Raw genomic sequence first — 21,083 nt, forward strand, 5'->3', positions numbered from 1 at the left:
GGATACCAAAAATATTTCACGTACCACTGGTCAGAGAGCGTTGGCCTTATGAAAGCATAATAATGTCCACCGTGCACACCGCCACTATGAACCAAAACACTATTGGAAAAGTCAACAAATGATCACACAAGTCGAGATAGGGTTCAAAGCCAAAAACAACAGAAAACATATCTTCTGAAATGAACAATAAGGAGAGAATTTCCAATGACAAATTTCATATTAACTTGGTTAAAATTTACTAGTTTAAAATTTTAATGTCATTAAGCAAGATCACAGGGATCTCTTTTACAAAAATTTCTTACACAAAAAGAGCTCCTCAGACATGAAATACTTAATTATCTATTATTAACCAAAGGTGCTAAAAAATTCAATACAGCTTAATGTAACCACAATTGATGTTTCCACACCATGTAATCTTCATATCATAAGTGAGATTTAAATTAGTTGAATGCATCAGCCAAGTGAAGGAGACAACTACTAGAAAAAGTGGTACATAACCAAGAAATTACCAAGTCAGTATGAGAAGCTGCGATCAGAGAAAAGTTGATTTCAAACAAGCAAATATTTACAAAGATAATCTTCACACGTTAAGCTAAGTGCTCGTTTAGGAAACATTATAATATCACATAATTTAAAGTTAACGTCAAACTTTGATTTTTAATCACATTTCATAGGACCTCCAACTACTACCCAATTATCGAACACTCATTTCTATCACATTATAATTTCAGAAGTTATAATTTTATCCCAAAAAAGCACTAAATGAGATAGCGACGGCAGAAATTGGTAACGAAAATGGTAACAAGGAATAGAACACCAGAAATCAGACCATTTGTACACAATACAATAATAAGTCGGTGGCAACAGGTGCAAATCAGGAAATACAGATATCAGACACTGATTAGCTAAGAGGCAGGAATGCATTACAATATAGTAGCAGCAGGTGAAGGAGAGTTTATGTCAAAACAATTTAAGATCATAAGCGGCAATATACAAATTGGAAATCAACATTATATATAGGACTTGAAGGTTAGAAGAAGAGAGAAACAGAAAATTCACATCTACCAATTCAAGCCAGCGATTGTGCATGGCAAGGCACAAAAAATTCCAATAAGGAGTACAGGTTTCTATACAAAGTAATGGAGGAGCTTACTTTGATAAGAGAATCTATCATACAAATTTCTCAAACATCTCTCTGTTTTTCTTCTAACTTTCATGAGTGATTTAGTTTCTTACGCAAGTTGCACCTTAGACGGCCGCAAAAACTAGAACACATAGACTAGTAGACGCAGAAATAGAAAGGGAGGTAAGCATGGAGTGAGGGAGCGCAATTAACCTATGGAGCATGTAAAGGTTGCGGACACTCCTATCTGCTTCAGGCGACAAATATTTTCCATTGTCTCTATCAAGGTCAAGTTCCAGAGGAAATTCATAGCGGTCATTTATCTGATCATGAAAGCAAATTTTTCAGTGTTTCATCAGAATTAGATATCAATATGCATATGGAAATATAAAGACATAATCAATGTCGGGATGACTTTATTTAAACCATCAGAGTTAACCTCAAATCATTCAAAAATAAAAATAAAAACATATAGACAAAATATAAATGTTTCTTCAAGATTATTTCTGGGAAAATATAATGTTTCAAGAAAAAGTAGATTATACATGGAAAAGGACGATAAATCAACTCTTTACAGGAAATAATGCAACAAAAAACTAGAGAATTTTAATTAAGAATTCACCATCATCATCTACAACAAATGAACTAGCACAAGAAGTTCATAGTTGTCCAGGTATGCTCCAGCACAAAGCATGATGCTATTCCTTAGTTTCTTTTTAAGTGTTGAAAAAGCCCCAAGTTTCAATATAGAGCAAAAGGGACAAATGGTTTTTCATCTGAAACCATTCATTTTATTAAGATAGATATCCTCTAGGGATACTTAGGGATCACAAAATATAGACAAGTTATCAAAATGCTGGATCGGGAACCTTATAACTTTAAGATTTAACTTTACATGGTTGGCGCAAATAGTTGATCACGCTATAAAACAAGAAGCTAGTAGCTATCATATACAACAAGGAAAGCTCGTAACACTTCGTAAGATATAACAATAACATGAGACAACAATCAAAACATGCAACAATCAAGCAATAATGAAATGCCATTAATATTTTAGATGCTAACCTTAACCATTGTATCTCTCATAAAATCATACTCAAAACGTTTTAGCTGAAGCTGAAGAACTGGAGGGAAGTCAATGAACAAGACACCCTTCCTGGCATCCTAAGGTTACAAAAATATCAAATTAGACTAAAATTTAAGGAGCGAAGTTCAATCAAGTGAACATATACGCGTATCAAACTGAAGATCAATAAACACGGAAACAGATATCGTGGAAAAATCATGTCTCAAACAGAATATGGCAAAACTACTACTACTGCAGGGCAGAAGAATGAACTATCCAGTCTGTAACTTTCTCAGCTTAGTCATGCAATGTTGACAGAGAAACATGTCATTTTCCTGGCACATAGATCATTCCGTATATCAAATCACTATCTGCATAACTTGCTTTTATCATGCTAACCATTTTTCTTCTTTTGAACTCTATTTGATGCCTCATCTACTTACAAATCAATCCCCACCCCCCGCCCCTGCCCCCACGAAATCCAACTCTACAAGCTAAGGAAAAAATAAATTACAGGGAAAAAGGATACAGCATATCAAATTGGGTTCCAAATTGTGACTGCAGCAAGATGCTGATATTGAAATTAATTGACAGCTAATGTACAGAAAGTAACAATCTCCACTATATCCATTTAAAAAGTGAGATGCATCTTTCAACAAGGGTGGAGATGAATTCACAGTGAGTCGGTAACCAGTCCTTTGATTTTAATAACTAATTTATTTATTTTTTGTTCTTCAAGACTTCTGCAAGCAGACGGTCATGAAGTTAACTTGCCCACACCACAAAATCCTTTTGCTCCACTAGGGTAGCATTCAGAACAAACACGCACAAACAGAGACCTATGCAAATTGCTTCATCTATCAACACAGCACCAACCTGCAAGCCGTGTTCTTCAGCATGATACTTGTTATCACCTTCAAGGCGCTCAACTTCCACATACTTATCAAAGGAATCATAAACATCCTTACAGCCTTTGACATCAAGTTGTAAATCTGCCATGAGAACATGTACGAAAATTAAGTTCATCTGTCAACACAAAATGAGGAAAGCCTGCAAAACGACTAACCATAAAAAGATTCTTTTCTTGTAGATTTGAAGTCCACATTTATACATTCAATGTAATTCATATGGTGCCCTTCAAATAATTTCTGTATGGTCCCTTCAACTACAGTTCCCTGTTCAGCAAGACAAATATTAAGTATCTCACGTTTTACATTTTCGCATCAAATCTTGACCATCAAAGTTATATAAGGAAGCCACAGGATCTATCAGACCACAGTACCTTCATCTTGTCTTCGAGCTTTTCAGACAAAACTCTATTAAGTTCTTGCACATCATGCTGCAGAAAGGAATCATAAGTGTCCCATCCAAAAGATTTAGTCAATTCTTTTGTAGCCACACTGGTGTCATTATATTGGAGCTTATAAAATAAACTCTGCAAAGCCAAAGGAATGCTCCCTGAGGGCATATCATTCTCTGTTGTTGGCATATGATACACAGCCTGATACAAATAATCCAAAATTAGACTTCTTTTACCTTTCCTAATAAATGAGCTCATGAGTGAAACAGCTATAGACATGAACTCGCTAAAAAATGAGAATCTATTGTAACCTTTCTGAAGTAAGGAATATGGTACAAAGTTTGAAGGAGAGAGTTCATGTAACAAGTTGCTCCCTGGTTCTTGAGTCCAACATAACCTGTCTCCTTCTTTGAGTCATAAGTCCAGTAATCAATGGCCTTACGCACAGCAACATCGGCTTCAATAACACATGTATCATTGACAAGATACCCCTTACTGGGATCATACAGCTCACTGAGAGGCATGAAAGAAGTGAAACCCCAATCACTCTCCCTCTGATTGAACTGGTGATGTGTATCTGTAGCAACAAAAGAGAGTTCATAATTCACTACACGACTTCCATGTTCCATTAGAGTGTGGAGATAGGTAAATTTCCGGTTCCATGTCTCAAGAAACCAAGTTAATCATTCAAACTCGGTGAAGCTTACAAGCCCAAAGAAATATTACTTATCAATACTATTCCATAAAGTTCACTTTGATAACTCGGCTCAAAACCTAAAAACTTGTAGAGTAGGAACTCAATTTTTTATGCAGAAAGAAGGAAACCAATTTCTAACTAAGATGTTCAACTTAAGGGAAATATCATCAAAACTGCATGAGCATACCTTCACTAGACTGATGTTCACTAGTTGCAAAAGACCTAGACCAGAACATAGTTTTGAGGTGCAAAATAAACGAAACATGGCAACAAAAAAGTTCCTGAATAGCAAGCACAGCAATCTCTTTCCCTGATACAACAGGATTTGTAGTTTGATCTTTCCACATTTCTTTCAAATTAGTTGTCGTCCTTCTTCTTCTTCTTCTTCTTCCTTCTTCTTCTTCTTCTTCTTCTTCTTCCTCTCTCTCTCTCTCTCTCTCTTCCTTATTTTATTCTGTTAACTAACAAGCCTTCCATTTTCTATTTTGACTATTATAGAAAATTAGTGCGCTTGCAACTCCCTCGGGATGAAATAAACCAAGATTTTACCATCACTGAAATTTCAGAGTTGCGTGAAAGCGAAAGCCTATGGATTCTAGGCCTCCAGGGAATTAGGGTGGGGTACAGAATTTAATTGTGGCGTTCAAGCAAATACCACAACACAATTGATAAAATAAAAAACCATAACAAAAATTAATCACGAAGTGTAATTAAGGCCTTGAAAGTGGATATACGGGAATCAAGACTTAGCTACATGAATAATAAGTAAAAAGAATTCATAAATGCGTAACTGCAAATAAGGAAATGAATAATATTCCCAGATCGAGGTTGAGAAAAAGTAGATATTAGTATAGTGCCAGGTGATACCCTTCTTTACTGTGTACTTGCTATGCATTTGATTGACTACAGCCAAGCTAAATTGTGCATATCTACTCCACGCATATGGTAAGGTAGCTGCATCTGCCACATCTAAATACATTGATAGGTAGTCCACATTGTTTCCTTTCGGAAAAATAAGAACCCTCCTGTCCAAACCAATGAAAACCAAGATGTGATCAGGCCATTCTCCTAATGCACAGTAGCATAAACATGAAAACATTTTCCATAACACGTGACAAAAGTTCTTTCTTTTTCGTGTGCAAACTAATATTATTATTTCCTTTCTAATGTGCGGTAGTGTGAATGAAACGAAATGTGGAACCAAATTTACAGCTTTAGATTACCATTTATAACCTCCAACAATAAAGACTTCAGAATACAGCTTCTTTACATTCAAGCGAGAGAAGTTCTCGATCATCCACGTGAACCGTGATGCCTGTGGCTCATCACTTGCCTGGTTTTCCACTGTCCCAGGATTCTCTGCTGGTCCTACTAGTGAAAAACCAATTTATTGGAAACTCAGTCACACCAATACAACTATACAAGGCATAAAAAACTTGACCAATGGGACAATAAAATGACAAACGCAACCCAGTAACATTGAACAAAAAGGTTTAAAAACCATTCAATTCAATCATACTTCATGTATATGAATTAAGACAGATGCATAAAATTCAAGTAAAGGTGGAAAGTCAAACCTTCCATAGGCTGAGGGCCTTCTACTAAAGGCTGAGGACCCTCTACTAAATCTGAGTGCGGCACCAGCATCTCTTCTTCTTCCTGCTGCTAAAATTTCAGAGCACGAAAACAAACAAAGAAAATCAAGGTTGATCCAGAAAACCCTAGCCTTTGCCCAAATAAAATACCCCGAATTTCTTCATTCAAGTAGTTAATCACAATTGGGAAAACCTCAATTTCAGTACAGTAAATTAAACAACCCTTTCTATTTCCCAAAAACCCTAGTCGATCACAACCACTCAGTCCCCGTGCAAGCATAAACATATACAGGCGTAACCAATTATAAAACATAGGAAAAAATTACAAAATAAAATAAAATAAATATTGATAGATATATCGTGCGCATAGAGTAATAGATAATTTTGAAGTAGCAACGAAAATGGAGTAAATTGTAAGAATAAGTGCTGAAAGGAGATGAGAGTTACATCCATCGGTTGAGGAGTTATCATCGTCATGGTTGAATAGATACAGGCGTCCGATCGATAAATCACAGAGAGAGGTTACTGTAATTTGGAGGGGAAGAGAGGGCTTGGGTTTTCTCAATTTTGTTTACGATAGGGATGTATTTGGACGTTTGTGGAAAGTTCAGGTTAACTTACAGAAATTGGAAATATTAAGGAGAGGTATTGTGGTGTAGTCGAGTGTAGAGACGGATTTTAATAGCTAACGGAAAACCGACACGTTTCCCAGGAGAACTCTCCGACTAACAAAGAGAGCACGATTAACTTTTATCAAAATTTATTATAAATCAACTTATTTTTGCCTTAATTTTTACTAATTTTAATTTTTACTAATTAAGTTCCTTTCAATTTTTTATTTTTATTTTTATATATTTTTCTACCTCAATGATCTCTTGAGTCTTGAGTCTCCTAGAAAAATGTAGGTACAAATCTTGCGAAAGGAAAATTGTGCATTGCTTTTTCATGTATTGGGTTATGAAATAGTGGAAAATTCCATATAATATTAGAGCTGGTCGGTGTTCGTTTAAATTGCAAGTATATGGCTCATGACAACGTGAATTTTAAAGTTCAAGTATTGTCCTACAAATAACAATTATCTACTATTAATTTTTATCTAAATCTATCTTCAATCTAAATTCATATGGCAACAAAAATAATAAATAAAATAGATTGATATTAAAATTAAAGTTATTCTAAATTTATCTAAATCAATTGAAGTGTAAGATTTTTGAAAAACTTTTAGAATTTAGTCGGAAATTTCGATTTTACTTAATTATCATTCATTTAATCCAACGTCGTTCCTTTTCATTTGTGTTAATAATCTAATTAACAAGTTTTGGCTAATAATCTCTATCGAGTAAAACTAGCATATTCACATAAACCCCACCTCCCCTCCCGCCCTTTTCTCTCTCTCTTTGTGTGATACAATCAAGATTGTATAAAGTATAAAAAAGTCTCTTGATCTCTTATTAAAATGGAAAAAACCATATGGACTGGGTTTGGGACAGGGGCGCCACGGAACAGGCGCCCCTGTTGGTGCCCCTGTCCACGAAGCAACACTCTATTAAAATCTAGAGGAAATTGCACAAAATGTCAATTTTTCTCAAGATATTTACAAAAATGTCACTTTTTTTAAACATTGCAAGAATGTCAATTTAAGACATATTTGCCCTTGAAAATAATTTCAAATTCCATACATGTCCTAATTAAATGAGATTTGACCAAATGGAAGAAATTGTACAAAAATTTTGTCAATGTCATAGATGAAAAGTTGGAAAAAAATAGATGAATTTTATTTCTCTCATTCAAACAACTCTAACTCTCTCACTCACTCACTCTCTCTCATTTCTCTCATTACGAGTTTCAATCCAAGAGAGAAAAATCTTGTTTTTTTTACTCAGTTTTTGTGATATTTTTATCTGTAGGGGGTTTATGATATGCGAAAAATTGAGCTTTTTGCTCGGTTTAAAATAAGAGTTGGGGCTTGGATTAGAAAGAGGTAAAAATCCTTTTGATATTCAATAATTTTTTTGGACATTTTGAATAATTTTTGGTTGTGTTATGATTAAAAATGTTTTTCCCCAACTTTCTGCAATTTCATACCATAAATTTTAATTTTCTCTTTTTTTATACATCTTCTATTAGTGATGCATATATGCACACGTAACACGTGCCAACACTAATGTTGAGAGAAAAAATTATTTAGGGTTCCAATTTAATATTTATCCTCTTCCTTTGCTTTCAAAGTCCAAATTTCAAGTATTTTGAATGTTTCAATATTTTTGGTACTTGTGTGATGTGGAAATAACATTACTATTACTTGGAATCCATTTATTGTGGGAGGTACCCTTATTTGGGTTGAATTCTTACTAGACAGTTGACAGCATACATGTGGTTTTAATATTTTGTTATGCTCGAATATGGAGTGAAATAAGTTTCAATAATACATATTTGCTTAGAGGTGAAAAGTAGATTTCCCGATAGTTCATCTTTCGATAGTTCACTAATGTAGAGAAATGTCATCGCGCCTAACTGTCGGTTTTGACAGTTAGCCTCGGTAATTCTCGATAGATGAAACAGTTGACAGATGAACTGTCGTTCTCGATTAAAACTTCCCTCCGCTCCATTCCACAAGTCAAACTTTGGTTCATTCTAACATTTGCACGAGTGTTTTACATAAATATATATGAAATACTATGATCTCATGATTTTTTTGATTGATTTGTCCGTATTTGGTTAGATTTTTTCCATCCGAACGTCTCACATGTGACTGATTTCCATATGTGGTTATATTTTTGTGTTTCACGTTTTTATTTGTATAATAATACCACCACCGTCACGATTCATTCTTCATAATTTTTGGATCACATGCAATTCAAATATATTTTTGTGGAAGTTGCTGGTTTAAATTCAGATTATGATAGATTGCATGAATCAATTGAGTTATATTATGTACTGTGATTAGATTGTTTTTGCACATAAGGTGAACGTTATTACATTTCTTCACATTATTTTCTACGTGCTTTATCTCGGAATACTAATTTCACCAATGTATGATGACATATGAGCAGACTCGTACTCATGACTTGAATGATCGTCAAAGTGCTGGTGCACACATTCTTGCTATAATTGGAGATGGAACCAATCGATTTCGTTGTCAAAGAAAGAACAACCTTCACAATGGTCTATTTTTGATGACTGTGACAACTGCACGGAAAAACATTTTGTTTTCTATTTATGTATATAATTTTGCATTAGTTGGTTTTATTTATGTGAGGTTGGCAGAGGAAACTGTTTTTGTTTCATACAGAAAATGTTTATAGTAATGAATAGTAAATAGTAAAGAATAGTAGATTTTTTTTTTTAAATAGGGTCATGGAGCTACTCCATAGTACAAAACAATGATTACATCATGTTCGATACTTGAGCAAGGTTGTGTACATAAAAATGATTTTTGGTGCATTTTATAACTTTCTTGCTTTCGAAACTCATTTGATTTATCGATTAAAACTGGTATTCAATTAAAAATAAACATGATTGAATTGAATATTATGATTTGTTTCAATCAAAAACGTTCGTGAATCATGGTAATATCACTGGACATCGTTTTCTTGCAAAACATAATGAGCAGTTCTTTGTTTGCATTAAAATATTGTGCGTACCATGTTTCAATCAAAATGAAATGGTACACATGATTTAATGTACACAATTTTCATAAATGATAGACCAAGTGTGAGTGATACAAGCGCACTTAGATTTTAAAAACATCACACTAATTGTCTTTCAAATTCAATTTGAGATGTGATGAAAATAAGTCTTCATCGTCGCGTATTTCGGTCGGAGGTATATTCAAGTTAACGACCTTGAACTTCAATTCAATTTGAGTACGGGGATAAAGAATATCAAGTTTGTCCTTCAACATTAACAAAAGTCCGGTTACGATATTACTTGTCGGAACCAGAATGTAAGTGGTTTTGTCCCGTCTTTACTTCTATTCGTCATCCGCACGAACAAACTTTCCCCATGCGACATGATGAAACTCAAATGATTATTCATACCTCAAATGATGGGATTGCAACGATAAAAATTCTACAGAATCAATGTGTTAGCATTTAATAGCATGAAAGTGGCACTACATAATACGTAAATCCGTACAATAGTAAAAGGTCAAATCAAGGCTTTCCATCGTTTTTAAGTGTTCAATTTAACAGTAAAACTATATATCCCGACAGTTTGTAAATGTCGAGTTCGACATTTCAAACGTCTAACCCGACGGTTTGTAAATGTCAAATTCGACAGTTGAACCGTCGAAAATGTCGAGAAACAGATGACAGTGGGTAGAACATATTCTTCAGCACAAAACATTAAGTGTGATAATTAGTATTGAGCTAGATGAAAAATGTCAGATTGGCCTTATTATTGAAGAGACATTTAATGAAAACATTATTTGGTTTGAATGGAAGAAAGTACTCAAAACCTTGATAGTGATAATCATATTTGTGAAGGATTTAAAAAAAAATAAAATCAATAAATAATAATTTCAAAAATTTTAAGTAAATATGTCCAGGTTGTATTTAATATTTACAAAATAGTAAACTGTAAAAGTAAAATGTAAATATTTTCTAATAACTAACCTCTCAAAATGGATTATGAATGCAAGAGAAAAATCTTCTTGATCAATGAAATGAAAAAGATGAGAAAAATTAGGGTTTGTAAGAGAAGAAGAAGATATATTTGTTTATGTTTCATTTTAAATTTCTTTTACCCTTTTTTATTAACACAAATTCATATTAATCAATATAATACATATTTATCCATATTTTATATATATAAAATAAATCATCACATCAATATAATCAATTCTTTCAAATCAAGCATTAAATGCTAATGAAAATGTGTCATTAAGGATAATTTGGACATTTCACACAAAAAAAAGTGATATTTTTGCTCACATAAAGTGAAAATGACAACTTTTAGGGACCTTATTAATTTTGTGACATTTTTGAAAATTCCCCTAAAATCTATATACTTATTGATTACATGATCTAGAACTTACATAGAGCCTGTTTGGGAGTGATTTTGAGAATTGATTTTTTGACCATTAGGAGACAAGTGGGGTCCACCCGTGAGAGAAGAAATCAAATATGACGGCTGTAATAGTAAAATAACAGTAAAAAAAATTAATTTTTTGGGTGAAAAAATCGGGCCCAAACAGCCCCGTAATTATATATCATGCCGATCTCAATAATGTCCCTATACCAATCAAATGATGATTAAATCATGGTGTGTCACTAAACACATAATAAGCAATCAACATATGAACAAAGTTGCAAGAAATCTTTGATTAAATTAATGTTGAGATATAAGCTCTATTATTCATCCTAACAATTAAGGGTTCACTTGATTTGTGTTTCAGTTTTCAATTTTGAGTTTAGTTTCAGCTTTTCATTTTGAAAGTTTATTTTAAGATTCTTAAAACATGATTGATTTGCCATTTTGAAATTTTATTTCATATAATGGGAAACTATAAATACATTTGGCTTGAAATTTGAAAAAATTATTTTACAACATTTTATTTCGCGAAATTTGATTATTTAGTAAAAATAAAATAATTTTAGGCCAATATATATATATACACACATATACATATACATATATATATAAACTTCTACAAGGACTGGGAATATATTTATCCATGTTCATTTAAATATATTTTTTAGAATTTTTAGGTAAATAATCATCAAAATTTAAAGTTTTTATTTTATTTTTTAAGAACTTATCAATTTTTTTTATTTTTTACACTTTTAAAATTTTATTTGATAGAATTTTATATTTTTATTTTTAAAATTTTTAATTTTTAGAATTTTGTTAAATAAAATTTTATTTAAACATTTGTTTTTCCATATTTTGAATGTTTTCACAATTTTCCCCAAAAACACTTAAAATGTCAAAAATGCATTTTAATTTTTATGTTATAATTTTATTTTTGTTTTCGAAAATACATTTTCACAAATACCAAATCTTACACATTTTGGCAAAACTAAAAGCTACAAACAGCACAAACACGCCCTAAGAATTGATCGCTCATCATTGTGGAATTAAACATGAATGATATAAAAAATCAAGTTCAAGAAAAGAATTCTTATTCGATAATAATTTTGAGAATTAATTTTTTGACCGTTGGAAAGAAAAGTAGGTCCTACCTATAAGAGAAGAAGTAAAAAATGACGGTTGAAATAGTGAGATAACGGTCAAAAAATTAATTTTTTTGGGATGAAAAATCAGTACCAAACACGTACCTAAACTATTGTTGATCTATACCACATAGATCGTAGAAATGAATATTTAATCTCTTTCATTGATAATTGTAGATCTCCCAACTAATTAATTATAATATATTTTCAAATTTCAAATTAGAGCTATAGAGTGTGAATCCATGTTATTTGACTTTCAAATGTGTTTCCCTTGAAATAATGATGAAAACCTATTTATTGACCTCTAATTAGGTCAAAACTCATGTCCTATCATATTAAAAACAAAAGGTTAAGTCAAATTATAAAAATCACATAGGTATGTTTAGGTATGTTCCACGGTATCGCATGGAAAAACAAGATGGCTTACTGCAACTTTAATTGGACACATTTGCGATCGTAGGTTGGTATCACCTTGTTATCATTACATAAATGAGAGGCCGATCACCACCCATCTAGAGGTGATACCCATTTAGGAACATATGTAAAGAGGTAAAGAGAGAAGTCTTCCCTCTGACGACGGAGTTCTGAAAATGTTTGTGATCAAGTCAATAGTTCGTACAATGAATGGATTGTATCAACTTGAAAAATGAGAATGTGTACAACTAAGTTGTTGAACATCTTTCAATATCGTGCAATTTAGTACCCTCAATTTCATTTTCTGTTCAACTTAAGTCCTCCAGTATTATAATTTAGATCCTTCAACTTCCAAACTTGATATTTGGTCCCCAAATTCTAAAGTTCGTCGAACTTCCATCCTTATGGATCAAACCTCCTTCCTTCCTCCATTTCTCGACCAATACTAAGTTTTCTCCTAAAGTAAACAATAAGCGCACAAAATTTAGTGTCCATACATTAAAAGCACTCATCGAAATCCCTACCGTTTTGGGTCTCTAACAATATATTTGATTTGGCTAACGATTTTCACATCTGACACTCCATCACAACTTGAATGTCAAATCACGAAGAAGGAAAAGTCCACATAAAGCAGTGTCTTGTTTCCTAGAGACATTTTATGGGAGTAAATTGTTCCAATGCTCACTATACTTGTTGAAGAGATCATAAATAGTTCAAAACATGGACCAAGGAGAAATTCTCAGTGCATACCTATTAGCTGAGCACTGAACATAGGGAGAGGTAGACATTTTTTATTGCTCATCATACTTTAAACTATTGAGTTTCGACCACTAGACTTCTCAAAATATCACATGTTACTTAGTGGTGACTTGTTGGATCGTAGGCAATCTAAGATACCGATTTTGTGATTGCACATTTTATGGCAATCTAGTATGAGTTTTTTAAAACAAATGTGCCAAAGAACGGTAACTACAAAATAAAATTACAAATGAGACATTAATTATAATTCGCACACACTCTTTTTAAATGTATCTATCTACGATGAAAATTCGAGCAAATGGGAGTATGTTCTAAATTTCCTGCAATGATATATTTAAATCATGATATATAGGATTTCAAGCCACTCAAATCGTACACCTTAGTGTCCGAGGTGGCAAGATGGACCATTCGAAGTTGATGTATGACAATTTGTATAGTTTGAGGTCCAATATGTCGTGATTTAAAAGGACGATCATATCATGTATAAATATAAAATTGTCTTACCAAAGCTCCTCTGAGCACGCTCTTGGTGACAGCAAGCAATAAAAGGTCAGTGCAATCCCCTTACAGGTCCCACAACTTTTCAAATACACATTTCAAAAACTTTTATCACAATCTACTAAAAAATCTAATTTTAATCCCTACCAAACACCTAATTAGTAGTTATCCGTGTAAATAGACTTCAAACATGGTAACATGACTTTATCTCATCGTTAATATGGACTCCTCCCGCTGACTCAGCCATTTGCATTGTTCATCACCACCACCATGCGCCATCTCCTGTTCCGTATCTACCACCAATTTTACAAATACTTGGTGGAAAAAACAACCACTTGAATGAAGTATTACATATTTTATTTTTACCAATTCTCTCTGTCTTCCATTAAATTAAAACTCTCTCTTTTTTTTTTCAAATTTATTTTCAATCATAAATTTACATAATAAAATATTTTACACGTAAATAGAATTTTTTTTTTAATTTTTCGATCACGTATTCTCCAAAAAAATCACTATTCCAAAATTCATTTTTTCCAAAAAATTCTTTTTAAGTCGAAGACAAACTGAAGGTAAAATTTACTTCAGACATCGTCAAGACTCAAAAGCGAGGATTTGTTAGTCCAAATTTGAAATATAAGAGGTATTAGTCTACTATCTCTTAAATCAACAAGTCCACTATATTTCAAGTTTTTGTTTCAAGAAAAATTCTGAAAAGCGCATTTAGATATGGAGTTTGGCGTTATAGCCTAACCACGTTTTAAAACAATTTTACCCTTAAATTTCTTCAAGAACCATTTAAGTTCATAAAAATTTAAAGCTTAACTTTACCCGACTAAATTTACGCTTTTTAGAACGCTGTTATTAAGCTCTTCTATTTGTCGTGTCATTATTTCATTGTATGAATAGAGTGAGGTCATTGATGCAAAATTAAAACGGAATGGCGTAGGGGCTTCAACGTGTGGCTTGCTAGATGCTATTGCTGTCCTCCTTTGCATGTACAAATGGATGTTTTGTTATGCATGGACGACACCCGTCAGGCCAGGAATTACACCCAATAAAGATTTTAAAGTTCAAATTTTGTCAAAACTTATTATAGTGGACTATAATTGCTCTACTTTCTGCGAAGGGGGAGAGAGAGAGATGGATACGACGACAGCTGAGACGAGTAGTACAGGAGCAGAGGGAGCTGCGCATCAGCCGTTGACGACGGCGGCGACGGCGGAGGAGAAAAGCAAAACGAAGGTGTTGGTGGCTATGGATGAGAGTGATGGGAGTTTTTATGCACTTAAGTGGGCACTTGACCACTTTTTCTGGTATCCTATTCAGCCTGATCAGGAGCCTGGCATGATCATTTTGGTTCATGTTCAGCCAATCTTCCAACCCTTCATTTACCCTGCTGGACCAGGTATCCTCTGGTTCTCATTAATACATTTAGTGCATGTTTGATTTGAATTAAATTAAATTTTTATTAGATTTTGATATAATTAATGAAAAGTGTGATTGAAAAGTCGTAGATTCATAAAATATATGGTTAAGATTAATCGATGATTTTAATTTAAATTTAAATTTTGATTTAAATTTATATCAAACCGGGCTAATTTTATATACCATATATACACTTCTAGTTTAACATGGGGAACACAATATTTACTTTATTATTATTCTTTTAAGAATAAAGTGAATTAGATTGATTAATTATTCGAACTTGAATTTAAAATCTAGGTGGTCAATTCTCGCACCTTAATTTCAACTATACATTCATGCGTTAATTTCAATCACATATTCATAATTATTTCCTATTATTATCCACACGAAAACGTTGGATCCTCTATTGTAAATTTACTAATTAGTTTACACAAACATATGTATAAGCTATATACGGACTGTGTATCTTGATATTTTGTTTTAGCGTAATGTTATTTATCATCATGATCCCTTCACTCTCATAAAAATTGAACTGCTCAATCTCATTATTCCACATAGACTTTGACATTACTGATGTTCCATCGCCATAATGATAAATAGATTATTCTTTGTTTTATTGATTAAGTATTGTTTTACAGCACTTTTGATAAAAGTTATAGAAGATTATGATAAATGTACGGTTAAAATTAATGGCCAACTTTGGAGTCAAATTTTTAGCAATTTTTTAAGCATTTTCTTACCAGCACTTATTTTGATTCTTCAAATATGCAACAGTGGTCTATGCGACCCCTTCTATGTTGGATTCTGTGAAGCAAGCCCAAGCACAAAATGCTGCTTCTATATTCTCTCGTGCTTTGCAGATGTGCAAAGAAAAGAAGGTAGATTTATTTTCTTAGGATTATGAATTGAATTGCCAGCATGTTTAATGTTTATATTGATCAAACCTAATTGTGTTAAATTTTCACTCTTCTATCACGTAACCAATGTGGTCTGCTAGTTTGATTTGTGACCAATCGATCCATGTCCCCGAATCATTAAATGAAAGTTATTGAACTGTCTCAATGCATATGGAAAATATTTTTCTTTTACTTTTACCTCACCCTAATTATAGTGGATTATTTTTAATTTTTCATTCAAAAGATAGTCGTTTGTACTAATCGTACAACATTACCTCAAAGTTAGAGGTGAGTTTAGGTCGAATAAGAGAAGATAAAGTAAATGACATTTTTCTAAATGAACTGATCCTAATCCTCCGTGATACCATTTTCCTAATGCTATCAATTACAATTTTTTGTTGAATTCCTTATGGTCTAAGTCGCGCAACCTAAAATCTCAAATCTCAACCTCGTTAGCTAGATGAACTCATGTGAAATAGATCGACCCACAACCTAGTCAAAAAAGGTTGTCATATATTTGGCTGATATTTATAATCATTATACATATGTTAATTAATAGTGTAAAAGAAAGGTTTCTTCTATAATTTGTCTATCACATAGCATAAACGATATCCATTTCACTAGCTGCTGTGATCTTGTTGTGCTGAAGTGAAGAAGATAATCAGCCATGGCCGACAAGTTGTCTTCCTTGTGCCATTGTTCTCCCTTTATTTTCCCGAGTCTGTTACCTTCCTTTCAAGGCCTCACACTACTCTCTCTTTAAAATGATAACGCTATTAGGCCCTATATATGTAGTTCATATTTATCGAGATTTCACATGTTTAATTCATTGCTCCTAAATTTCAGATTCATTATGTTAACACATTCTTGCTTGATTTATTCATGCATTCTAAATTTCATTCAGATCAAAGCAGAAACTTTAATTCTTGAAGGAGATCCAAAGGATAGGATTTGTCAAGCTGCAGAACAATTACATGCTGATCTTTTAGTCATTGGTAGCCGTGGGCTTGGCACAATCAAACGGTAAATAACATCAGAAATACGCACCTTTCATCATAATCCATACAAATGTTTGAATATTGTCTATATTAATTCTCTTTTTCTATATGTTTGGGTTACCATTAAATGTAGAAGCTTGATCAATGGAAGATGTTTCTTCTTTGCATTTTCCTATGTTGTACAATTAACAAAATCTTTATGATGATGTTAGCTGAAGATGTCTCTCTAATAGACTAAAAGAATCGGAAAGTAAAATTCTTCCTAACGAAATATCATCATCTTTGCTTCTTAAGCATTAATAGTGTAATGAATTTCTGCTTGCAGGGCTTTCCTTGGAAGCGCTAGCAACTATTGTGCTCATCACGTCCAGTGTCCCATTCTCATTGTGAAGCCTCCGCCTCCGAGTAAAGAGTCTCACTTGGAATAATGAAATGAAATAAGAATGTAAGAATGTACTGTAAAATCAGAAGTATAATGTTTGTAATATTGTTGAGATTTCTATCTTTCCATTCCCTTGTTAATATCTGGCAATTAAATTCTGTCAGATTTGTCATTCCATTTAGAAAAAAAAAAAAAAAAAAAAAGAACATAAAGTTGAGTGATCTTCTGGGAGCAGCTTGAAGATGACTGACTGTATTGAAATAAAGTCCGAAGTTTCAGTGACCTGTGACCATATGACTTTTGCCATTTGTTTATATTCAAGTAGCAAGTTGATCACTTTGTTCTTCAACTATAACTGCTGTTGCGCCAAACCCAATAACTGAAAACAGGATTTTTGTCAAATTGTTACGTGAAACAAAACAGACTTCACTGCAAATTTCTTGGCAATACTGAATCTCGATAAACAAAACTTAGAATGCTTTCTCGGACTAAAATCTCCTTTATTTTATTCGTTTTGTTATTACATCTAAATGAAATCTTGAAGAAGAAAGACTTAAAATGCCTTCTCGAGCTAAAAGCTCCTTTATTTTATTTGTTTTGTAATTATTAGTAGATTTTGATAAAAGTAGACAAATGTATGACAGAAAAATTAATAAAAGTTGTAGATTACATGAAATATGTAGAAATTAAGTTTAAAGAAAAATGAGATTTACAAAAAAGTGGCCAAACTGGAGCTATAATTGAATGAAATTTTAAGGTCGGGTGACAATTTGGTCATGTAGGATATTGCTATAAGTTGGATAAGTTGGTCGACTATGTTTAGGGTTATATATAGATTTGTGCTTCTGGTTTTTCCTCTTGGTTTTATTTTAAAATATCAGATATTAAATCATTAAATTTATTGTTCTAGCAGATGTATTTCGTAACTTGGAACTTCTTAATTTTTTTTGTTTAGCTTCTCGTTCCTCCCCTACTCTCTCTCACTCCACTTTTCTCTTTTTTTTCATTGTCCAAATCGTTCACTCTACCAAAAAAAATAAAAAAAAATAGGGTTCATAATTTCACAACTCATTACTCAAACCACCTGATAATTGTGCTTTAGTTTAAAAACTCATATAAAAATTCTTGTGTTGTTTCTTTTTATACTGTGTATTAATTATGGACATAGAGTGGGAGGACAAGTTTTTCTTAGACTCGGCCAGTCTCCTCCTATACCTTCACGTCTCTAGGCAAAATTCAGAACCATCTTTCTTATTTATAATTTTAAGTTAGTTAAGAACATTTCCATTTTATTAAAAGAAGACACTTCTTTTTCTCAAAGTGATTTTATCCCAATAAGAGTTTTGGATAAAAATGAAAATTTATTTTTAAAAATGAACAAGTTTGTTCCATTGCATCGCATAGTTCATCTATAAGTTATTCTCTTCGTAATTAGTGTTAAAATTTTATTTTTATTTTTTATTTTTAAGTTTATCTCTAACTTCTTACTATAGTAGCACAAGAAGATTCCTATACTTGGACAAGTTTAATTGTGTAAAATTATCTTAGAATTGAATGTTATCATGGTTCAGGTATGTCATAGAATTATTAAATATAGTGTGAACAAATTATCCTTTTAGGACGTCAATTCGAGTTGGAACATTTAAAACTAATGCGTGAGATATTATTGATTTCTTCGATCAATGAATACATTTAAATAAATTATATCTCGAATTTCTGGTTCGAATTGTCTTCTGTGAGGATCTAGATAATATAATAATATATCATTTATACTATTTAAATTTTTTTAATTCATTTCCCCATTGCTGAGAAAATTGTCTAATGAAATGAAAACGATAATCAACAAACCAAGTTATAAAATGTCACACGTTAGGATTTAAGATATTACATAAGTGTTCAAAATAGACATATATTCTCAGCATTCTTTAATGTTCATCTCAATACATTGTGGTTAATCAATTGTATGTTATATTGCATTATCAAAAATAATTATATGATCATAACAAACCTAAAGTGGGGAGAACATTTGTATTAACATACTGCTTATAAGTATTACCGCTCCCAAAATACCATTCCTTCAGTAGAACTTGGAGTCTTTTATTCTCAATGGTATTGTAACGATCCATCATCTTTGTCAAACCATTAACTTACATACTATCCACTCTATTTACTCTAGGAAAGTTGAGCTCATCTTACCCCTCACATATTTGTATCGCATCCCCAAAATTCGAACATATGACTTCCCCTTAAGAGAGATTTAAGTTGAATCTTGGTACTAACTTAAATCTCTTTTAAGCAAAGGTCGTGAATTCGAATCTTGGGGACGCGATAGAAATCTATGAAAGATAAAGATGAGCTCAGTATCTCTCCAAGCGAATAATACGTAAGTTTATGACTTGGACATAGAGGATGGTTCGCTACAAAAAGTGCAGATGCGCGATAAAAAATCCATGAAGGATAAAATGGGTTCAGATTCTCCCCGAACGAACAGTATGTAAGAGAATGGCTGGTCATGAGTCTTGGATTGTTACAAAAAGTTGTTCAATTGGTATCCAAATTCAAATTATGTCTCTTTTAAGGGAAATATCAAGGGTTCGAATCTGGAATACGCAATAGAAATTCATGAGGGTAAGATAGATTCAGGCTCTCTCAATGAGCAGACAGTATCATTATACAAATATATTCTTTTTTTAAAAAAATAATATTAAATTTATAAGTATTTTAAGTTTTTAACATTTGATTAATTATTTTGTAATAATCATTTCATAACATAAAAATTAAATCGGCCCAAAAAGATCGTAACATTACATGTAAAATGGAAAATTCCACTAGGATTATAAACCTAGACAAGACACATGCCATTTGAAACGTTAAAATAAAAAATTAAAAGACGGCTGTTGTGTTCTTTTCTCTCTCAATTTTTCTCCTGCGGCGACTTCCTTCTCAATAAGCTAGTCAGAAATCATTTTCCAGCGGCAACTGCTTCCTTTTGCTTGGCAAATCATTTTTTATGCTTCTTTCCTCATTTTCTTTTTTTTTTTTTTAAGTAACTGAAAAGTTATATAAAATCATACCTGGTTCACAGGTTTCCAGTCTAATCGGAAATTTTACTAGATTTGTAACAATTGTTGAAACATTCGGTTACTCGGTTTCAACCGAACTAGTTGTCGGATCGGTTCATGGGTTTCCCGGTTGAACCGGGCTAGTACAGTTTTGAAAACATTGTTTGAAACTAAGCCCCTATTTGATAACCTTTATTTTAAAACTCTCTTTTCTACATATTTATTTTAAATTATGCATTCACACTACAAAAAGTTTTGCACTTAAATTCAAAGTTTTTCCCTTCTTTTTAACCACATATCCTCTAAAAATTCACTAGTCAAATAATGGCCATCAAACAAGGGTTAAGTCAAACAGGAAATTAAAGTAAACTTACTAGTAATTAAAACAAAGTTGCTGAAATGAAAAACAAATCAACGAAAAATGCAAATTGAGGTAAGTGTTCAACATTTTGTCTTTAAGACGCAATTTGTCCTACAACGGTGCTAAAGAAGTCTTGGCAATCGCCTCTCAAGATACAAAAATTTCTTCTTGCAGTATAACCAATTCAAATCCCAAGGAACAGCAAACTCAAAAAGAGAATAGACTCTCTACTGAAAATGGATTTTTGATTCAAGAAAACCAATAATTTTGAAGCGTTTTGATGCAAAGTGAGATATGAAAGTGATATGAAATGAATTATGGATTTTCAAAT

The 21,083-nt window shown here is 32.5% G+C and overlaps 2 protein-coding genes across 5 annotated transcripts in view; one reads left to right on the forward strand and one right to left on the reverse strand.

The window, feature by feature from the left end:
- LOC111378798 (ubiquitin carboxyl-terminal hydrolase 12-like) overlaps window positions 1–6,404 on the reverse strand; it is a 16,869-nt gene extending 10,465 nt beyond the window's left edge. For 2 of the 4 annotated variants that reach the window (XM_023002050.1, XM_023002051.1), the window contains exons 1-11: window positions 6,229–6,403; window positions 5,764–5,851; window positions 5,410–5,557; window positions 5,054–5,211; window positions 3,801–4,066; window positions 3,472–3,690; window positions 3,256–3,364; window positions 3,066–3,181; window positions 2,189–2,287; window positions 1,337–1,446; window positions 25–99 (exon numbers count right to left, since the gene is read on the reverse strand). In XM_023002050.1, coding sequence (XP_022857818.1) covers window positions 25–99; window positions 1,337–1,446; window positions 2,189–2,287; window positions 3,066–3,181; window positions 3,256–3,364; window positions 3,472–3,690; window positions 3,801–4,066; window positions 5,054–5,211; window positions 5,410–5,557; window positions 5,764–5,851; window positions 6,229–6,258 — 1,418 coding nt within the window. In that variant the 5' untranslated portion in view covers window positions 6,259–6,403. Of the gene's footprint in view, window positions 1–24; window positions 100–1,336; window positions 1,447–2,188; window positions 2,288–3,065; window positions 3,182–3,255; window positions 3,365–3,471; window positions 3,691–3,800; window positions 4,067–5,053; window positions 5,212–5,409; window positions 5,558–5,763; window positions 5,852–6,228 lie in introns of all 4 variants that reach the window. The other 2 variants (XM_023002053.1, XM_023002052.1) reach the window with 2 other exon arrangements.
- An 8,305-nt stretch (window positions 6,405–14,709) lies between these two features.
- Window positions 14,710–17,611, forward strand: LOC111378778 (universal stress protein A-like protein). Its single transcript, XM_023002014.1, has 4 exons — window positions 14,710–15,033; window positions 15,828–15,931; window positions 16,854–16,972; window positions 17,273–17,611. The coding sequence occupies exons 1-4, from the start codon at window positions 14,769–14,771 to the stop codon at window positions 17,373–17,375; spliced, it is 591 nt and encodes a 196-aa protein (XP_022857782.1). The 5' UTR covers window positions 14,710–14,768; the 3' UTR covers window positions 17,376–17,611.
- Window positions 17,612–21,083: the final 3,472 nt, after the last annotated feature.

The sequence above is a fragment of the Olea europaea genome, unplaced genomic scaffold (genome assembly GCF_002742605.1).
Source record: "Olea europaea var. sylvestris unplaced genomic scaffold, O_europaea_v1 scaffold187, whole genome shotgun sequence".
Lineage (NCBI taxonomy): Eukaryota > Viridiplantae > Streptophyta > Magnoliopsida > Lamiales > Oleaceae > Olea > Olea europaea.

Coding starts and splice junctions, on each gene's coding strand:
- LOC111378778 (XM_023002014.1), top strand. CDS start 14,769: ATGGATACGACGACAGCTGAGACGAGTAGTACAGGAGCAGAGGGAGCT. Junction 15,034..15,827: donor CATTTACCCTGCTGGACCAG/GTATCCTCTGGT, acceptor AATATGCAACAG/TGGTCTATGCGACCCCTTCT. Junction 15,932..16,853: donor AGATGTGCAAAGAAAAGAAG/GTAGATTTATTT, acceptor AATTTCATTCAG/ATCAAAGCAGAAACTTTAAT.